Raw genomic sequence first — 20239 nt, 5'->3', positions numbered from 1 at the left:
CCTTGTTTCCCAAGCCAGGGAAGTGGGGGATTGAGGGCTTCAGCCACACCCCCTGACATCTGCATTCAGCCCAGCCAACAACCAAGCCACCACTGGAAGCCCCCTGGTCTCCCCTGCAGGAATGAGTAGGGCACCATGGGCCTCAACCACGACCCCTCTCCTCCTTCTCCCACCCTATTTGTTTCTCCCTTCCCCTCTCCCCCTCCCACCGAACTGCTCCACAACAACTTAGAATGTAAAAACAGATGGAGCTGGGGACTGATCCCTCCTCCCACAATCAGGCAGGCCACTGCTGCCACAGAGCCCACCCAGGGTCCTGAGGCATGCAGCCAGGGACCGACCCCTCCTCCCATAACCAGGCACACTGCCACTGCCAAAGGGCCCGTTACTCTTTCAGAAGGAGAGAAGAAATCTAGGGTTATCAGAGGTGGAATGGGGGAGGGGGATGAGGAGAGACTGGATAAGGGGCATAGAGAATAAGTATGATTTGTAACAATATATATGCTAATAATATTGATTTGATCAACATACTTTAACGTTGAACCCCCAAAATACGTATAATCAATTATGATTCAATAAAATAATAAAAATAAAAATAATAAAAATAAAATAAAATAAAATGAACAAAGAGGAAAACATCAAGTTACAAATTGGGTTAAAAAAATTTAGAGCTAGGGGGCGAACCCATGGCTCACTCGGGAGAGTGCAGCGCTGGGAGCGCAGCAGTGCTGGGAGCGCCTAGGCTGCAGGTTCGGATCCTATATAGGGATGGCCGGTGTGCTCACTGGCTGAGCGCGGTGCGGATGACACCAAGCCAAGGGTTATGATCCCCTTACCGGTCACAAAAAAAAAAAAAATTTAGAGCTAGGTCTTTTGTAGTCCATCTTCCTCTCTCAGAGTCTACCTACCTAGAAAGAAGCCTGATTAGGGTTTGTAGTTCACCGGTTCTAGAGATTGATTCTAGCCACCCCTATCCTCCCTCTTGCTGCTCTCCATCCCAGTCCTGATCCAATCTTCTAAAAAAGTCCCACTGGCTGCTTCATTGCTTCACCATGCAAGAACAGGTTGATATCTTTTGAGCAAGTCTTCTTCAGGAGGAACAATTGTTGGAAGTATCCAAACTACCCGTGCCTGGAGTCTACCTTACCTCAGCTGCAGCATAGTAGCCAATCTCTCTGTTGCAGGACCCAAGGTAAGACCTAGTGATGTTTTCACTTTCCAGAGTTACCACAGAATCCAAATGCTATTGGGCTGTGAAGAGAATGTGAAAGCCACAGCAGCTAAGAGTGCTGACACCACCATTCTCCTCCCCTCCACCCCACTACCCTACCAACAGGTGACACACATAATCCTGGGGGAGAGTCGGTGATGGCTGTCCGGTCCCTGCAGTGACCACAGTTTCTGAACCTCAAATTCAAACATATGATCCTAAAAAAATTTTTTAACCTATTTTCATGGATAAAGGAGTTGTGGAAGACAGAGCTAGAATACGAAATGATGAAATTTCCAGGATATTTTAATGGCTTAAAGAAAGAATATTGTACTCGAAAAGATTTGACACACATGGCTGCCTAAGCATATGGAAAAGAATGAATCGACATTTAAAAAATATTCTTTAAGCAGAAACTTTTTAAAAAACATATAAGTGCTGCTATTAACGCTTTGAATGCAGGCAGGCAATCTCCTACAGTACATTTTAAAAATCAGTCCTAGACTAGGCATCAAAAAATCAGTAACTTGAGCATAAAATTTTCTGTCTTTGGGCTAACTTTTGTGACAGATATTAAAACTCTGGCCAATATAAAATTTAGCTCATGTGCTTTACATACACACAAAATGATACAGCCGTGGCAGAAGTAACCCAATAACATGAGGATAGGATATTAGCTTAGGAGTAAAAGCATGGTATAGATGTAATTCAAAGTGTAAAGTAGATGGGTAACATTTGATTACAAATGCAAACCCTATCAATGTTCAATACATGATTTATAAAATGAGCTTTATTTTTAATAAAGCACTGAGGAAATACAGGAAAAGGTGTGAGTGCACTGGCACTATAGCAACTTTGCTACAGCACAGAATTCAGCATAAGCAGCTCACTGCAGGGCCTGTAACAGCAAGTCCCGGAACAACTTGGCAGCACTTTAGCAAGACCTCTGTATATGTATGGGGGATAGGGGAGGTAGAACATGTATGAGTTTAAGGACAGAGAGGGAGAGAGAAACAAGAAACAGACACAGAACTTAAAAAAAATTTCATTTTGGCTTAGGGTATGGCCGACCATATTCTCTATTTAGGTAAGAAATTTCTATTAATTTGTTTTTACTAATTAAAATCTGTGACATTCAGTATTTTGGGGAACCTTCAATAAGAATAAAGCATTATATTACACAATGTAATACTGAATACAATTTTTTAGCAAGTTGCTAGATTCAGAGATAAGCTTACTTCAGACACTAATGGTTTTATATCTTATCACCAAAACTTGGCCCATGAAGTAAGAGGGAGATGAGAAAGCAAGATGTTCTTGAGCATAAACCTTTTCTCTGTGATGCCAAAATTGCCTTTTTGGATCTGTGCCCAAAAAGGAAGGGCTTTGTTCTGATGTATCTTTGGCATGATTTAAAACTCTCCTAGCAAATCCTCTTGCAATGAAGGGAATATTCTACTACTTACTTACAAAACTGCAGGATGATTTCTTTTTGCATTGTGTAGATGACAGTCTTGTTGCCTTATTTGTTAGTGACAAAACCTATAGCCAGTTATCACAATCAGTCACAACAGGCTGGAGAATGATGCTAAAGTGACCAAGACTCAAGAAGACTTCACTCTGTTCCTTACCACAGCCTTGTCTGGAAATCATGTGTTGGGAGCACATAGCAAGTACTCCAAATAAATATCTGAATAACTGATCACAACACTGAGACATAGGGAACAGCATGGGTTGTGACAGAAGCAAGAAGGGTCAGGTATTCCTCACTACCAGGAATCTAACACAGTAATTACTGCAGGATGCCATGTGTTAAACTATAAATTATGAGCAGCTTCAGTTCTGTGTATGAAAAGCAGCAATGGGCAAGAAGGTTTGTGTGAATGTTTCAAGGTACAAACACATGATTAAATCAGTTAGTCTTATTCCAAATCTATTTGAAAGCCATAATTTTCTAGAACTTGAGTCCAAAATTACCATATTAAAAGGAAAAATAAAAGGATTCACAGTGCAACTCACATGTTCGGTAACTGCCAACTCTGTCCAAATTATGTGAAAAGAGCCCCCCAAATATAATTAAATCTGGGTTTTCACAATTAGGAAACAATGCAACTAAGAGTCACTGAGCGAAGCATTTTCAGTTTTAACTAAACAGAAAAGTATGTGTTCATATGTATGTTTATGAAAAGACCTTTATAAACTAAGGAAGAAGTCAAAGGATTGCTTTGCTTCTTAGAGGTTATCGCTGGTGAATGTCCTTCTTTTAGACAATTAAAGTTAAGGGTGAAAAACAGAGAGTTATTAATAGTAAAGTTACCAAAAATTAGATTTAAAGTTATCAAAACTGCTCCCTTAAGTAGGTATATTTGCTAAACACAAACATGCTAACTATTTTGCCCTAATTTATTTTCTCCACTTTGCAAAATAATATTCTCCCAGCACAGTTATAAGCATTTTTTTTTAAAAAAAGTATTTTCTCATCACTTACTGTTAACATATATGATCTCTCTTCCCTGAGCCTTCAATGCTTTTCATTTGTATTTCTCTTTATATCCAAGTTTACAATTCTAAGAGTCCAAAAAGCTAACTGTTGTTTCAGTAATTATAGCTGAATTCAGCCACAAGAAGTAATTTTCAAATTAAATTTTCAGAAAGTTGCTAGAGCTTGAGGAAAACTAAGAGATTATGTAAGCCAACCTCTTCTTTTCACAGATGGGAAAATGAGACCAAGGAAACCTGTCTTGAGTCACAAAGTGAAGAGAACCTTTATCTATCTACTACTGATGAGATGCTTTATCACGTATCACAGAATTTTGAAAGCTGCAGTTTTCCATTTTACTAGCAAATCATTTCAAAATAATAGGGAAAAATGAATTGTTATCAAAATGATGCATAGTCTATAGAAACTACCTTTGCCAATCTAATGGTAACTAGCAAGGTAAACTTGGTCGAGTCTCTTAACTTCATCCTCATCTGTATGGTCAAAGGTTTAGGTACCAAGTCTTCACAGTTACTTGCGGTAGTATAATCCATAGCTAATATTATCTGAATGCTTTTCTGGGTCAAGAATCGTGCTGTATTATGTCATCCAACCACTCAAGAATCATGCTTCATTGTCTCAACACCACCACTAATCCCATTTTAGAGATGAAAAATTTGAGGTTCAGAAAAGTTTAGTGACTCCCCTGGAGTCCAATGGTAGTAAGTAGCTAACAAGGTTGACTTCTTGGGCCCAGGTTCTTAATCACTACAATACGCTGTCTCTGAAATGGAAACACGCAGTTCCAAAACCAGATTCAGGACCAGGGAGGACAGAATTCATCTTGTACAAGAATGCTTCGCAATCTGTGAAATTTTGAAACTATGGGGAGCCACAGCTCCCAGACTTGGGACCTTAGACTGTCTTTCCCAGCTCAGACGTAACTCCTCCTTTGGGCCTCCTGACCCACTTCCTAGCACACTGTGGCTACCTGTTAAACTACAAAGGCTTTTTATTTTGTCCTAAGCACTGAGATCTAAGGGTTGGCAGTGGGAGCAACAAAAAAGCAGAGAGTTTTGCCTGGTTCTCTCTCTGACCAGAGCCAGGAATCTTGTCCCCAGCTTGGTTCTTCAGCCCCGTCTGCACCCCGTCTCCACCCAGACAGAGCTACCTAAACTATGTTCCATATCATCCTACAACCTACCTATGCTGATTTCTAAGCCTGTGTGTTCTCCAGCTACCCTGGGGCCACGAAACCTCCCTGAGAGCCCCTTTCACCTGCTCACTCCTCCAGTTTTCAGTACTTGGCACTCCACCTTGCATTTCCCAGAAACCCTCCCCCATCCCAGCTGACTGAGGCCAGCACCACCCTCATCATAGGGAAACTCTCCCATAGGCTCAGTGACTGCAGGGTGGAGACTTCCTCCTGCTGGGACTCCAGCACCTTGGAGCCTGGCTCGCACAGTCACCCAGAGTGTTTCCTGAAGGCATGGACATCCCCATCAGGAGTGATGGCAGCACTAGCGACACACACTCGCCCTGGCATGCTTACTACTCTGTCCTTTCATTCCTCAAGAAAGAATACCCACAGACTAGAGGGATTTGGGTGACCCCACATGTGACATGCTTGTTTACCCACAACCCGCCAGCTCGCTGGGACCCTGCCCAGGGAGGCCCAGCAGCTGATATAAACATTGTGATGGACATGCCCATGCCACAGTCAGGCTCTCTGCTTGAAGCATTTGGGCATGTTTGTCGCCTGACCTGTGATGGCCTCGGATTATTCTCGAGGACAGCAATATGTGGGTTGTCACCAAATTTTTTTCTCAGAGACTACATCTCTGAAATTTTTAACACAAATTAATAGGAAAATGTGATTCATTTAACAATAACGTGCTTTACGAACATCTCTTTGGAAACACTGTTGTTCAGAAAGAACTGAAAACGTGTACAATAATAGAGGAAAAACTAAAAAGGTTTAAAAGTAGTAAAGCTAACTCAGATATTGAGAGACTTTAAAACAAAGCATTCAGCAAAATTCATAGTATAGTACTGACTTCTACAAATAGCCACATTTATTTATTTATTATTTTTATTTATTTATTTTTTTTGTCTTTTTTTTTTTTTCGTGACCGGCACTCAGCCAGTGAGTGCACCGGTCAGTCCTATATAGGATCCGAACCCGCAGCGGGAGCGTCGCCGCGCTGCCAGCGCAGCACTCTACCAAGTGCGCCACAGGCTCGGCCCAGCCACATTTATTTTTAGTGGAATACCAATAATTATTGCAAAGGGGAAAAAAACATTTAAAAAATTCTCACAGGAGACAGAATGAGTATTCAAGATAGAGGAAAAGAATGTTCAGCACACTGACAAAGAAGAAGGGTCAGCTGGGGGAATACAAATATGAGCATGGCACCAAATGACTGGAGCAGGGTGTTCTGGAAGCGGTTGCTGAGAGGTGAGACGAGGCCTGATCACCAGGGGCTTCTGAGCTACATGAAGGAGTCTGTACTTTATTCTGAGGATGAAGGAAAAGGTGACAGTGCCCTGATCTTGGGTTAGCAATGGTGGTGGGGGACAAAGTTGGGTAGATTCTAAGGTGAGCTGGCAAGTGGCAACAACAGAACTGGTGACTGACTGGAAGCTGAAGGTGAGAAAGCTGAAGGGGTAGGAGCAGAGCAGTTAGGGAGATTCTGGTGGCAGTGTTTACCCAGATGGGCACCCAAAGTGACAAGGAGATCTGAGTGCTAGGATGGAGAGACTGCAGAGGACAGGAATGCAGTTTGGACACATGGTGGCTGCAGTGCCTGGCAGAGCTGTCCCTCCTGGAGGAACTATCCTGGAGACAGGCAGAGGCAGGCTTCTGTCACTGAAGCCAAGACATATTAAGACACCAAAATATCAATAAGAATGAGTCAGCAAAGTAAGAATGAGTCAACAAGGACATAGCTGATAATCTCCTGATATCCTTTTCTTTCTGGTCAATGACTACCTTTCTTTTAATCTTTCTATGAAACTTGACATTTGATTATTTAGGAATGTGAGAAAACACTTGAAATAAACGTATTTAGGAATTTCAAATTACACTGAAAATTTAGCATATGATAAAGGGAACAGTTTTACTCAATAAACAGTGTTGGGACACCCAGCCAACCATTTCAGGAAAATAAAGTTAGAGCCCAAAGTCACCCCTTAAACTTCAGATGGATCTGAGATTAAAGTATTTTTTAAAAACCCATAAAAATGCTATTAGAAATCTAGCACTAGGGAATAATAAAAGCTATTACATATATAGTGTTTACAACTTACCAAGCACTATTTTAAGAGCTACACAAACACAAATTCTTTCAGTCTTCAGAACTATGAAATAGATACCATTATCCCTTTCATTTTACAGTTGAGGAAACTGAGATGCAAAGAATAACTCCCTAGTTTCACTGCTTGATCGTGGTGAACCTGACTAGAACCCAGGCATATGTACTAAATCACTATACAGCACTGCCCCTGGGGAAGGCCTTTCTATATAACGTAAGCACAGGAACAGTAAAAGAAAGAAATGAAATCTGAAGACAAAAATTTAAAGTTTCTTAATAGAAAAATACTACAATCAAAGTCAACACAAAAGTGGAGAAAAACAATTATAACAAATATCAGAACTAATATTCCTAATATACAAAGAGTACTTGCAAATCAGTAAGAAATAAACAGTTCTCTCCCATGTGTGAAAAGAAATACACAAAAGAAGCATGAAACTATCATAAATATAAGATGCACAATGATGGAAAAAAAGCAAATTAAAATGAGAATACAGCTTTAATCCACCAGATTGGCAAAAATGGAAGACTGAAGATATATAATTTTGGCAAGAATGTGGGGAAATGTGCAGTCTCACATACTGTGAGGTAAATGTAAACTGGCACAGAGTTTCACAGGGCAATTTGGCTATATGACCAAATTTTTAAATATGGATGCCCTTTGACTCAGCAATTCCATTTCTGAATATTTATTCTACAGAACTAAATACACAGCTATATGAAAATGCACATACAAGGATAGTCACAGAAGCTTAATATAACAACCAAAAAGCAAACAACGTAAATGTTAAAAATAGGAAATTGGTTAATTAATGAGAAATCCATATCATGGAATACTGTAGTCATTAATAAGACAGCTCTATGTTCACCAAGATAACTAACAAAATACTGTTAAGAAAAAAAGCAAATTGTACATCTGTATGCATAGTATGGTCCTGTTTATAAAAAATTACATCTGTGTCATTTAACAAAGTAAATTTTTCTGTTGCTTTCAAAAGGACTGTCCAATCATTTAATAATGAAGTTTAATTCTGTAAATTCTAAATCCCAGAAATACTTCTAGGACCTTGCTACAATATAGTTTAACAGCATGGAAGTGCCTGTGTACCAGAATACTTAAAATATATTTTCAAAATTCAAAATAAATTTAGGTTAAAACACTAAAACTTTATCAGGAATATTAATATGTACTTTATTAATCAGTCAGACCTTTTCTCTGGCTTATTATCCAAGAAGAATTTAAGAGTATCAATAGAAATCTAGAAACAAGTAACATACATAGCCAATTGATTAAGATTTTTTTTGGTGGGGGGTGGGAAGAATAATCTGTGAAATGCTTGTTTCAAAACAGAAGTAAATATCATCTTAGAACATGCAGACATTAAGAATGTTTTCACATTAACCATCTTATTAAACCAAAAATCTTGTAGTAATTAAATAATGGTTAATGCTGCAAAGCTGGAGCTTAGTGCTTGAGTTCTTGCAACCTAACTAGGAAACAGGCCAGTATATGGTGACAGTGACGGTGACGGTGGTGGTGGTGGTAAGTATTTTAAAGAAATTGCAGGGTATAAAATGACTCAGGCCAAGGAATAAAGCAAAAAGCCTTTTTCCACACAGACAATCCACAAGACATTTCTAATGAGCAGCATCCAATTTTATGTAATTCTAAAGTACACCTCATTTATTCAGTATCAAGACTACAGAACTACATTTTCCATATAATTTAGAGCTTTACCACTGCAAAGATCGAAATAATTTCTTACCACTATCTTGGACAGAAATTTTCCTTAGTATGTATCACAAACTTTCTAATTTTAATTCACTGAATATATAGAAACTTGACAAATTTTTAACAATGCGTCACACTCACTTATAAATAAAAACAATCATATATATTCTTGATCACATTCATTTTACAAATTAGAACACTGATGTCCCAAAAATAATAGTGCTGTGATTTAATAAATTTATAATTGTAGAGGTTACCCAGGTGGAACTAACTGTACCAACACCAGGTGGCCCCCGATTGCAAGGTTTTAATGTCCTCTCTTGCCCTCAGGTCTGCCAACCCTGCTGACTTCAGGGAACCTACCTCTTGCAGTACTCTCGTTGCCATCCCTTCTACTTGGCTGCTTTTAATCAATGCACGTTAGGGACACCAAATGAACAAGACTGTAAGAACAACATCTTAAGTAAATGTCAATCCTGAGCAAACGCCCTTGGAACTCTTCTAAATGTAAAAATCAAAGAACTTCAAAGCACAGATTTTGTTACAGGCTCTTTGGCTGCTCAGAGCCTTTCTTTCTTACTTCTTAGTGCTAAACCATGTTCTAGATAGAGGAGGCTGCTGGGTTTAGTTACCATCAGTAAACTTTAAAACGTTTTCTGTTACATGGGTTCTTGGCTCCTGAGATCTCATATAGTACCTTTTCTTTAATACAAATATGAACTTCTATTTATCCCAAGTTGAATTATTATCAAATTAGTAAAGTTTGGATGAAGGAGGGTTTTCCACACAAGAATCCTAAAAGTTATATCTTAAGTTCAGATAACATGCTGAGAACTTGAAAAAAGGAATAATTATATTAATGCATGACAACTTTCTTTGTATACTTATTCATATATACATTCTCAACACCCTAGTAAGTAAAGAAGAATTCTATACACATAGCAAACTCTTCTTACCTATAAAATGATCATGCAGTATAGCTATTTGCTCTATACCACATTAAGATGTCCTACTTGACTTGGGGCACTAGGCGTGTCTACAAGTCCAGGTACCTCCCAATGAGTCTATCACAAACCTACAATTTGGAAACACCAATAGTCTAGATTTTTGCCATTTAACCCCTTCTCAGCTAGGTCCTAAACTACATCTGATCAAAGAGGAAGAACAGATGATCTACTAGTTTGAACATGCCATGCCATTATCCCTCTCATTCATTTATTCAACAAATACTTACCTAGTGTCTACTCTGTGCCAGGCATTTTGCTAGGTGCTGCGTCCCTTCCCAACACTGGCCCTGCCCACTCAGTCTTTTGGTTTTCTGAGGAAGGCAGTCATTCATCAAATGAGATAATGAATGTAAAACCACAACATGCATAGTAGAGACACTGTGCTACAAAGCCAGTCTGGGCAACCAGGGAAGGCTTCCCGGAGGAAGCATCAATGAACTAAGATCTCAGCAACGAGGAGCTGACTTGGGGACTGACTCGGGAGAGTGTTCCCAGCAGAGGGAGCATGCAAAGGCCCTGTGGCAGGAGGCAATGTTCTAAGTTTGAGAAAACAAAAGCAGGCAATCCTTCAAAGAACAACAGCAAGTGTGAGCTAGATGGGCCTGGAGAGGCAGGCAGGGGCCAGACCAGGCAGGGACACAGTTGGGGATGTTAAAGATTCTCTGGTCTTTATCCAAATGGACAGCATTTGAACATTTTTTTAATTTAATTTAATTTTCTGAAGGGAGGACATTACAATTAGATTTATATAATATAGAGAACTGACTACATAATATAGAGAACAAATATATAAACAAATATAGAGAACAAATTGGAAGTGAAAAAGTAGGATATAAGGAGCGAGTGAGAGGCTATATATCAGTTTAAATGAGAGATGATGGACGCTTGGACTAGGACGCGATAACAGGTCAGTCAGCAACACCTGAGGAGGGACTGAGCCTGAGGAGGTGAGGGATAAGGAGGCGCCAAAGATGACTCCTTGGTTCTGGTTCTTCCATTTAATGAGCAGGGAACATGTTAGGGGAAGATTCAGGGAAGACTGTGAATTTAGTTTTGCACATCCAAGTGTGGAAGTGGCACACAGGTGTCGGTCTGCCAAGGTTAAGAAGAAAATTAGGAGGGCTTACCTATTAATCCAAATAACTAGACACTTTCAAATACCAGAACCTCAATTTTCTCAATATTTGAGAGTTTGAACATGGCTCCAATTATTCTGTAACTATACTCAGTCATTAAAATATACTAATTACTGTAAGTTTTACATTATATAAAATTGGTCATATTATCAATGACTGTTTTCTAAATACCAACCACTGCTACTAAATACTATGCAATGTACAAAGACTCATAACAGTTCTTGCCTTCAAAACCTGCCTTAAGCTATACCATGATTAAAATCTCATTACAGTATGTTATTGTAATCTTCAGATGCACTAATTTAAAAATAACTACTTTGGAAACAATAATTCCTGCTAACATTCATGGGCATCTAATATTCATGGGTGCCAGACACTAATCCAGGTGCTAGGAGATGGTCCAGAGAATAAGACAGAATTCCTGGTCTGATCTGTTAAGAACTAATATTTAGTGATCAGAATGCTGTTAGGCCAGTTTGAAGATTATATGATAACATATCAGTTAAATGATTGTTTAGGCAACAAGGAAAAGTAATGATAATATCTATTTGTCAGGAGCAGAGCTTCCACCTACAGCCTAGTATCTACCCTCTCCTGACTCCACACACATACCCATTATAGCTATGATACACATGATAAACTTAGTTAATGCACTAACGACAGCACTGTATAAGCTGTAACATCTGGCTCCCAGTACTTCCTCCAGTCTCTTCAAGAGGTTTTAATGGCCTCAGTGATAATTCCCAGATGACAGATGCACTTTCAGAAACACAGTTGGTGTGTGTTCACAATCCTCCATGGTATTCTACAAAATCCCAATCTATTACATCAAACTAACCAGCTTGGCATCCAAAGGACTCCATATCTAACAATACAGAACTCCCTTCCATACCAAACATACCTAAATCAACTGTCACATGCCATAGAGTAAATGAAGACAAGTATATCTTCTTGATCATCTTACGCCCTAGAGCATATTTTACATTTCCCTACTTGTTTTCTTAACTAGCAGAGTTGCTGTTACTAATAATACTAAATTTTAAGACCAGCATTGGCAGATATTGAATTCCTTGCTCTCCATGCCCCCATTTTAATTTTCTCCTGCAAGAAAAAAAAAATCACGTCTGAACTTGCAGTTCTGCATATAATTCCTCTTAAGAGAGTAGGCAGCAACAGTTTGAAACTAATCTGTACCTAGATTCCTTTTTCCATTACTGTGACCCAATACTACAGCATGTATCTGTTCTAAGAGAAGGGAAAGAGACTGAAGGAAAAAGGGCAAAAACTAGCAGGCCAAATGGTTAAGCAGAAAGTAGGACAAACCCATCACTCTTCACTACTAACCTGGAAGACCAACTAATTCTTCAGAAAATTAGGGAGGTACGACTGTACTCACCACAGGAATACAGTACGGAATGTTGTAGATGAGATTCAGAGCACCAGTTTTGATCTGGGTACTCCTCTGGATTCCCAACTCTTACCGCATTTATCACGGCATTGTGAAACATGTTAATACTACAATCTACCAGCAGAAACAGAGGCTGTACACTGATCTTTTTCTCTACCACCCAGAACCTTGCAGAGGTTCATCAATGCTGAATGAATGAAATCTAAAACAATAACCAAGGGGTAGTGTCCAGCAAAACTGGAAGTTTCTCTTCCTGTGTGGTAAGATGAACAAGTGATGTTAAGCTCAGCTTCTTTATCTTCTTTCTCTTATGATTTAATACAACACAAATCAACACAACTAAGAAACATCCAACACTAATCACTTATCCTCTTTGCCTAACATGTTAGGGTGATCTAAACACAGTTTACTTGTATTACATGTACGAGGCCAGGTTATAGAAAGATATGCTTTATATACAGTACATATTAGTAAAGAAATTTAGCACTGGGTAGAGACCTAGCTAGGAGTCTGTTAGGACTGTTGCAAAACAACTTCCTCCTTAAAAGTCACCAATTAATTTGACTGTTAATTTTAAAAAGAAATGGAGTCAGACTGATTTGGAGTTGGATCCTAGCTCTGTGTTATAGTCGTGTGATCATGGGACTTTACCATTTCAAATGAGTTTCCACGTCCTGAAAACTGAAATTACAATGTCTTAGAGGGCTGCAGTGATGATTAAATGAAATAATATATATATATAACTTACCTGATACACAGAAGGCAAAAGAGATGACTATATAAAAGGTATCTAAGCATATCTACATGCTCAATGAATGTGGTAATTAAGAAGTAAAATCCTCTTAAATGTTTGCAATTTGAAAAGAACACCTGACTAACCTCATTGCTTGGCAATGAAACACTTACTTTAATTCTGGTCCCAATTATTTCTTTCATGATTAAAAATGTTCTTAAATTATTTCTTAAAGACAACTTTGGGTTATTACTAATACTGCACATTTACTCACATTAACAGTCCACCCATTTACATTTTTAAGTCACTCTAACTCTTAAGACATAAAAAGGCCAGGACTAAGGAAGACAACCAAGTCTAAGAAATATACTTGGTATATCTGACATAAGCAAAGCAATTCAAGGTTAGAGGTGCAACAGACATGCAGTTCTTAAGCTGCCTCTGGGGACTACTACTTTTCCATGCCACATTTTCCCATTTGCCTTCTGTATCAAGAGATAACCATCAATCCAAGAAAATGACTGGAGTACAAAATGCAAACGTGGTTCTTTCTAACTTACAGCACTTCTGATTGCCCCATATTTTTCCTTGGGGTAATCCATTCCCCATTAACTACCTTGCCACCCCATCATTTCTTGCTATGGAATGCACACAGCCAGTGTCAAGGACTGATTAGCAGACAATCCAGGCAAGCTGTAGCTGGTTTTTTGGGTTTTTTTTTTTTTTTTTTTTTTTTGCTGCTGTTAAAAGCAAAAGAACACTCCTTTCCACATTGTGAAATCTTCCAGTCTACAAGTCAGTGGCCATTTCTAAAGCATGCAACATATTATGCTTGAGGTGGTATGGAAGATGTGAAAGAATATCAATGAACAGGGCTACTTCCTGTTTTTCGTATCTAACAAAATGAAGTTATTATAGTGTATTGCAAATCATATATTAAGGAATGTTGGGTAACCAGTCACCCTTGCCAAAATCAGATATGAAAAGAAAACAGAAGTTGGCAACAATTCTAGTTCTGATATTTTTCTTCCAGAGTTATATTTAATAAGGTTAATCTTTAAAGAATGCATTAATTTTACCTGACTTGAGACAATTCATAAGTACAAAACTTACAAATTAGTGTAAGACTAACTTATGTGACTACCTCTATTGTTTTTATAAAATCACCAACTTAATTTTTTTAAAAACTTATTTTTGGGTAATATAATGCTCTTGTACCTCCTCTCCAGAAAAAGGTCACTAAAATATTTTTTAGCCTCAAAGCTTCTAAAAGGAAGTGAAACCTAAGGTCTTATGAGGATATAAAAGCAGCCTATGAAATATGTTTAAACAAAAACTAACATTAACAAGTACAGCATATCTTGTTCTTTCATAGGGCCAGCAAATTGATAGTTTGGTTTTTTTAAGTTACTAAAATAGTATGAAGTAATTATATCTACCAAACTCACAATAGCCTGTTTAATGGAGAGTAACACTGTAATTTTTCTTCAAAGACAGTAAATAGGAAGAAAAAGCCCTTAATTCTATAATATGAGGAAAAATTCCAACCCTTGAGCGCCACTTACAGGCACAAAACTTTCACTAATTTCAGTTATTACAGGGAAGAAAAGAAACAGACTTAAAATCTTCTATTTTAATGTGAGTATTTTATATATATATATATATATCATACTTCACATATTTTCTACACTTTCAATTTCTACATCCAAAGATCAGAAACTGAACGAAATTCTGAAATAAAAAATCAAAGAATTCTTTTTAAAAAAATAGGTTTTTAGACAGGAGTCTTTAGACCCTTACTACTACTGAAATACAAAAATATTTCAAAATCTTAGTGTTAGATTTTCCTCTCAAAAGTATGAATGTAACTATTGTCAAAAAAGTGAAATATAAAGTTCAACTGAGATTTTATAGAATTGTTTATAAAGTTTTTTTCTGACTTTAATTTAAATGGTAAATAAAGTATAATAGCCAACTTGCAACACACATAAAATACGTGCAAAATAATTTGATACAAGTCTTTTCCCCACAATCAAAGACTGTCATACCAACAGATTCAAATGAATTTCAACCCCAATGTCAAGAAAACTGGAAAAAAAAAAAATCGCTGTATTTCAAAAGTATAGAGAATCAACATTTCGGTATAAATGAAATCTTTCAGATGACATTTGGGGTGAACCAACAGCATTCTGGCAAATAAAATTAATTTTTTAAAAAAAGATTGTGCTTACTAGCCCATTATTTCATATACTGTGCAACTATAATCCATCCCTTAAACAAAGAGGGAGAAAAAAACCTAGGTTATAAAATGCAAAAAATAGGCATGGATTAACTCAGTCCCTGAATTCTACCTGCCTTCACCTCAGTCCTCTTATTTTGTGTCGAGACAACACTAAACAACTTCTATATATTATTTTTACAGTGGTAACTTTTATACTATATTTACAGTTCATTAAGATAACTAGAACGCTGACGCTAAATTATTTATTGTATCCAAAGAGGTCTCATGAGAAGAGATAAAATTAATTTCTCAATTTGGGGTTAAATTTTTTTTACCTGGAGTTCTTTTATAATAACAATTGCCCTAAAAGAATTACTCTAGTTAAGTGTTAATACAATCTGCACAAAAACAGGAAACCGCAGAGGAACATACTCTTGTAAGACTAAGTTACACGTACAAGTGCACACAGAAAACTATCACAGTCACAAATCTTTCAACTCAATATTGCCATGGTACAGTGCTGAGAATATTTTTAGGTTTTGGGGGGTGCGGGTGGGGGAAGGCAACTCCAAGTAATAAACGGACCTCGATTTCAAACAAATAATCGAGTGCATAAAAAAGTGCCAAATCACTTTAGATAATTAACCAAAATCAAGGATTCCTACTGTCAAAGTCCTCTCATAGTAAGACACACTTTATTCCCATAATAAAGCTAAGGGAATTCTACAGGGCAACGGTTGAGACTATCACAAAAACATTTCCAGAAACTCAAAATACACATCAAAACTTTGTGCTTTGCATACATTAATCAAATTAAAAACAAACAAACAAACAAGGATTATGGATTTAAAAATTTCCTTTAGCGTAAAAATTTTCGGTAGTCAAAAAAAGGACGAGGCCAATGAACCGTTGGTCTAAATTACCTTACACATATCAAACTTCACAGGCACCAGAAGACTTATGTGAGCAGAAGCCCACAGCACTGTGGCCCCTGGGATCCGGCGGCCAGTCCGCGCAGCTGCACCGAGCAGGAAGCACCGCACCCGCGCCGCGGTCCCCGAGCCACGCCGGAGGGGCTGCGGGGAGCAGTCACCGCTGCTTTGAAACTGAATGGCTGACACATCCGGTCCTGGTTCTCACACCATTCAACCAAATGCAAACTTCAAAGGCCAAATTCAAACTCCAAACAGAAGTCATTCAAGACTTAGTGGTGCAGTTCGCATTCCCAAGGACACTCTAAGTCCCTTGGGGGACGCAATTAGACAAACCGCACGTCCCGAAACCCTGCAAGCCCGAGCGAGTTTGCAGCCCGTCCGCCCGCACCGCTTTGACAGGCGTTACCCAGCCATGCACCCGGAGCCCCAGCGACCGGCGCTCGGGGCGCGCCGCCAGCGTCCGGGCCCAACGCCGGTACCTGCCTGGGAATTCGAGCCCTCGGCGGGCCGACGAACTCTGCCTGTCACGGCAGCGGAGGAGACCTGCCGCTTCCTCCTTGGCCCTCCGTGCCCCCGACCCGACCTCGGGCTCTCCACCCACTCCGCCCCTTTTCCGACCACCGCCCTAAGCAGGCTCCAGCCTCGCCCCCAGGAACCTCTGCCCCGGGGACACCCGTCCGGGGGCGCCGCAGCTGGGCTGTTTCCTGCCCCATCGGCCCGACTCCAAGGCCCAGCACCCCGGCTCTTCGCAGAGTCCCGATTCTGGGAGCACCACAAAGCAGCGAGACCCCCACATCTTTTTGCGACGGGTCCCCGCAGCGCGGCTCGCACGCCTGTCACATGTCTGCAAACAATAACAAACTCTCCGGCACGTCCCCGTGTCGTCCCCCAGGCTGGGTCCGGGGCGCCGCCCGACCCCGGAGAGGTCGGGGGAGTGCCGGGGGCGCGGATCTCTGCAAGCGGCGCGTAGCCTCGCTGCGCCGAGCCCCCCGACGCCGTGCGCGGTGCCCGGGTTCATTCATTGCCCTCCGTGGGCCCGCCCGCCCGCCCCTCAATCCCTGCCGCGCTGCTCACCCGGCGGGAGCCGCTGCAGGAGGCGGCTCGGCGGCGGGCGCCCGCTTCTCCCCGGGCTCGGCCCCCGCGGGGCTCGGGGCGCCGCTGTCCGGCGCGGCCGCCGGCTCGGCAGGGTGGGCGCCGCCGCGGCTCGCAGCTCCGTGGGGCGGCGGCACCGCCACGGGCTGGAAGCCGCTCCCGCCCGCCGCCGCGTCCGCGGGCTCCGGAGACGGGGAAGTGGAAGAGGACGGCGGCGAGGCGGTGAGGAAGAGCGGCGGCTCGGGCAGCTGGTCCAGCTCCACACTCCGCACTTTGCGCAGCTGCCGCCGCCGCCAGTCCGCCCGCTCGCGGCCTCCGCTGCCCGCCTCCCGCAACAGCCCCGCGGCCGCCGCGGGCACGCTGCTCGCCTTGAGGGCCCCGCCGCCGCCGCCCGCCTCGGGGCTCGCCGCCCCGGCGCCCGGGAATCCTGACGACGAGGCGCGATTCCCCGCCGCCGCCGCCATTTTCTCTCGCGGGCTACATTCGCTCGGCCCCTGCGAGGGAGGGAGGGGGCGGGGAGAGCGCAGGGGGCGGGCAGGCGGGCGGGCGTGCGCCGCCAGCGTAGGGCCTCCTGCGCCAACTGCGTGAGCGCGGCCCGCCGGGCACCCGGCCTGGGCCCACGGGCGGGTGGGCGCGCGGGAGCCGACCTGTAGCGGAGGCGGAGGCGGAGGGCGGCCGCAGGTGGAAGGCGGGGGGCGGTGCACTAGGACGGGCGAGGTGGGCTAGAAGGTGGCGGGCGCGCGGGCGCTCTGGGGTCCGCTCATTGCACCCGCGGTGCAGCCAGGTAGTCCCGGCCGCACCGGCGAAAGGAGGAGCCTCGGCGGCAGCATCGCGCCGCTGCCTCTTCGCCGCAATCTCGGCCGGCTCGGCTGGAGCTCGCCCAGCGGGAGTTGCAGCTTCGGAAAGAATTGATTAGTTAGAACTTGGGTTTAGGATGCCGAAGGGGACGCAGGCAAGATGGTTTGCAGTCTGTCATTCGCACTGCCCTTTGCAGTAGGCGTCGGGGGACCGTAGAGCGGACTAACCTCCCACCCCCACCCCGCTTGCTCAGCGCGGGACGCACAGGTGGCGCCCGGGACTGTCGCCTGCTGCAAAGCGAAAGAAAGTCAATGTTCCCCTACCGCAGACCAAAAAAGTGAAGTTTTGTTTTGTTTTGTTTTGTTTTTAAAGAAAGCATTTTTTCCCTTTTGTTCCACCCACACCCCGTCCCTCGTGCTACAAGTAACAAAACTTCAAAGTTTTCTGTAATGCCTTGTTCAGTGAAGCCACTAGTTTGGGACACTCCCCTCCCTCCTCCCTTTTCCCCAGTCCCCCACCGGCTAAAGAGAGACGAGGAGGGGCGGGTGTCCCTGCCGATCGTTACTTTTTCCTCGGCTGTCTTTGGGAAAGGCAGCTGTACACGGGACCACTAGAGCACATGTGGGGAAGGAACCAGCGCTGTGCAAGGAAGTGCTACATAATGCCATCCTCGGCCAGGTCCTGGCCCTCCCCGAATCCGATGCTTCTAGCTGCACGTCCCTCTTCCCAGCAGGGTCGGGCGACGGGCCGGGTTCCCTCCGTCCCCACCCCTGCGGGGCCGGCTTGCCTAAAGCGGCATTCTGAACCCTTCCAGTCCCAGGAGTCTGCGATAAGGTGCTTTGGGATGGAAAAAGAAACATTCACATGTTAATGATTTTCAAACTTTTATCAATCGAGTAGAGTTTCTGTGTCGCGTTTATTTTCACTTCTCCCTTCTTTTCCTCTAGCTGGTTTATCTGGGATGGGAAATCTCCCAGAACCCAGCAGCGGCGTCTCTAGACTTATTTTGTGAAACATTAATTAAGACGTGGGACGAGGGGGAGGGAGTTTCTCACGCAGAGTAAGAGCTAGCTTGTCAGCCTTCATATATTTTGACAAAAGCCCGAACTAGTTACAAAACAATTCCTCTGACTTCTTGAGAAGAGATAAAATGAAAGCCCCCTTCTCAGGTATAAGGTTAACTGAGGAGCAAGGTGACAACAGAGGGATTTTTAAGAGCGTTCTGATTTCATTAGCTTAATGTTTTGAATACTGCTATAACATCTGCCATAAGATAGTTTTATATGGTTACATCCAACTGTACAAATTTTGAAAGTTTAGATGAATCTGTTAAAATTTTAAGTCTACATTTAGGCTATAATTATACGTTCTTTTAATGGTAGTCAGGAGTATCATCCAAACCATACAGTAGTTATTTCCCAGGACTTCCCGGAGTGCCACACCCACCATATCCTAAATTGAAAGGAACAAAATTCCTCTTTCCTATCTAGATCTAAAAATCTTTAAATTCGCAAACATACTCAGGTACCTGTAGGTGAGAAAAGTAAGTGGAATCCTTTATTAGCCTTTCAAATTGTTCCAGTTTTGAAGTTTGTCCACAGTAGCAAAGTAAAAATGGTCTTCCAGCACAACTCTGACTTCTGCCTTTATTTGTGATTGAAACTGGAGACCAAAGTGAAAAGGCTACCAAATGGAGCACTATCAACTAGCTACAATTCTCTATCCACCACACACCACCACGGAGAAACCTAATTGCTGGTCTTTTCCATAGTTTTTGGTGCTTTAAACCTTTTATGTAAATATTTGGGCTATCATTATGCATCTGCACATGGACACTAATTTTTTTAAGAGAGAAAAATGAATCACAGGATGTGCTTGATTGAAAAGGGTGTTCTCCCTCTGCCATATGTTAATACAAAGTCTTCTTTGAGGAGCAATTAACTGTACCGGATTGCTACTGAGTCTTAAGCATGTCTCTGAGTCTTAAGCATGATGAATACTCTAGCTCTGGTTTTGGTGCTGTTGGATCCTGCTTTATACTATTGCACAGAGGCATATGTCAAATGTCAAGCTCCTGTAGGCTCTAAATTGCCTTAATTTGATTTCTTTCATGACATAAAGGAGACTTGTTTTTCTTCCAAGGTTGCTTTTAGGTTCCAGTTACTATTTTCAAC

At 41.9% G+C, this 20239-nt stretch overlaps 1 protein-coding gene across 1 annotated transcript in view; it reads right to left on the bottom strand.

Annotated features, from left to right (window-relative positions):
* The window catches only part of MAP3K1 (mitogen-activated protein kinase kinase kinase 1), a 71415-nt gene extending 53684 nt beyond the window's left edge, over positions 1–17731 (bottom strand). Inside the window, exon 1 of the mRNA XM_063087118.1 lies at positions 17250–17731. Coding sequence (XP_062943188.1) covers positions 17250–17731 — 482 coding nt within the window. The remainder of the gene's footprint in view (positions 1–17249) is intronic.
* Between the last annotated feature and the right edge of the window lie 2508 nt (positions 17732–20239).

Source organism: Cynocephalus volans, chromosome 2 (assembly GCF_027409185.1).
Source record: "Cynocephalus volans isolate mCynVol1 chromosome 2, mCynVol1.pri, whole genome shotgun sequence".
In the NCBI taxonomy this organism is placed as follows: domain Eukaryota; kingdom Metazoa; phylum Chordata; class Mammalia; order Dermoptera; family Cynocephalidae; genus Cynocephalus; species Cynocephalus volans.
This window is presented reverse-complemented; position numbering and strand designations above follow the sequence as displayed.